The 1456-nt window shown below is 44.5% G+C and overlaps 1 protein-coding gene across 1 annotated transcript; it reads right to left on the minus strand.

The window, feature by feature from the left end:
- Positions 1-7: 7 nt before the first annotated feature.
- LOC117124643 lies at positions 8-1282 on the minus strand (the record flags this gene model as incomplete). Its single annotated transcript, XM_033270948.1, has 1 exon — positions 8-1282. A coding segment is annotated over exon 1 (1275 nt), but the record flags the coding sequence as incomplete, so codon positions are not given.
- Positions 1283-1456: the final 174 nt, after the last annotated feature.

Below are 1456 nucleotides of genomic sequence, written 5' to 3' on the forward strand. Positions count from 1 at the left end.
TTTTCACTGTGCAGATATCTTCCTTCCTGATTTCTTTGTCCATCTGTGGTTCAACAAGAGGAAACATGCTATTTCTCCCCTCATCTGTGTAGGGCTGCCTAGGTCCGGTAAGCCAGACAGACTCTGAAAGCCTAGAGGCGTCCAGACACCTTGTGCCTTGATCAGCAGGGTTCTTTTCAGATGCAACATAAAACCACTGTTGATATGTACTGAAGCGTGTTATCTTGTTAACTCTATTGGCCACGAAGGTATGAAACCGTTTGGTGGTGTTACTGATATAGCCCAGAGCAACTTTACTATCTGAGTAATACCTTATGTTTGTAGGAGACATGTCCAATTCTGTAGATGCTGTTTTAGCCAGTTCGACGGCAAGAACAGCCGAACAAAGCTCCAACCTGGGGATCGTGTAGCCCTGCTTTGGTGCAATGCGAGATTTGCCAATCACAAATCCAACTTCAGTGCCTACAGGGGTGACGGTCTGCAAATCAACTACGGCTGCCACAGCCTGTTCGGATGCATCGCAATAAACCAGCAGATTTTCGCTGATGATATCTATGGGCCTGGCTTTGCGATATGTTCGTGGTATGTTTAGGGATTTCAAAGCTGATAAACTATTTTTCCATGATTTCCATCTTTGCTCGAAGACTAAAGGTAGGGGCTCGTCCCACGTGTTCGTTGATTCCATCATTTCCCTCAGCAACACTCTAGCTCTAACCAAAACCGGGGCCAGGAAACCGAGAGGGTCAAAGATGCCGTTAATTAATGAAAGAATTCCTCTTCGAGTAAATGGCATGTCTCTTAAGTTTACATCAAATCTGAATGTATCATTTTTTAAATTCCATATTACACCCAGGCTACTTTGATCAGGAGCATCTCCATTTCCCAAGCCAAATTCCCTCACATGTTTAACTATGTCTTCTGTGGGGAAAGCATTCACGACTTCTGGACTGTTGGAGGCAAACTTGTGAAGTCTGATTCCACCCCCATTCTTCAACACTGCTTGCGTACGTTGTAACAAGGAAATAGCTGTCGTGGCGTCTTCGCATGACGTCAGCCCGTCATCCACATAAAAGTTTTTGTTCACAAACTCCCGGATATCAGGATCGGCATCTTTGACGATTTCCCGTAGGCCATATGTGGCTACTGCCGGTGAAGGCTTATTTCCGAAGACATGTACGCACATACGATATTCAATTATCGGTTTACCAAAAATGTTATCTTCGTACCAGAAGAACCTCAAGTAATCTCTCTGGTCTGGTGTCACTTTGAAGCAATAAAACATGCTCTCTACATCTGCGCATATGGCCACAGCTTTTCTTCGAAATCTTATGAGCACACCCACAAGGCTATTAGTCAGATCAGGACCCTTCAAAAGCACCTGGTTCAATGACGTACCACGAAAGGTCGCAGAAGAATCAAATACGCCTCTGATTTTATTTGGCTTTTTGGGGTGATA

Source organism: Anneissia japonica, unplaced genomic scaffold, assembly GCF_011630105.1.
Source record: "Anneissia japonica isolate Jap-2015-1 unplaced genomic scaffold, ASM1163010v1 scaffold18766_len1437_cov152, whole genome shotgun sequence".
In the NCBI taxonomy this organism is placed as follows: domain Eukaryota; kingdom Metazoa; phylum Echinodermata; class Crinoidea; order Comatulida; family Comatulidae; genus Anneissia; species Anneissia japonica.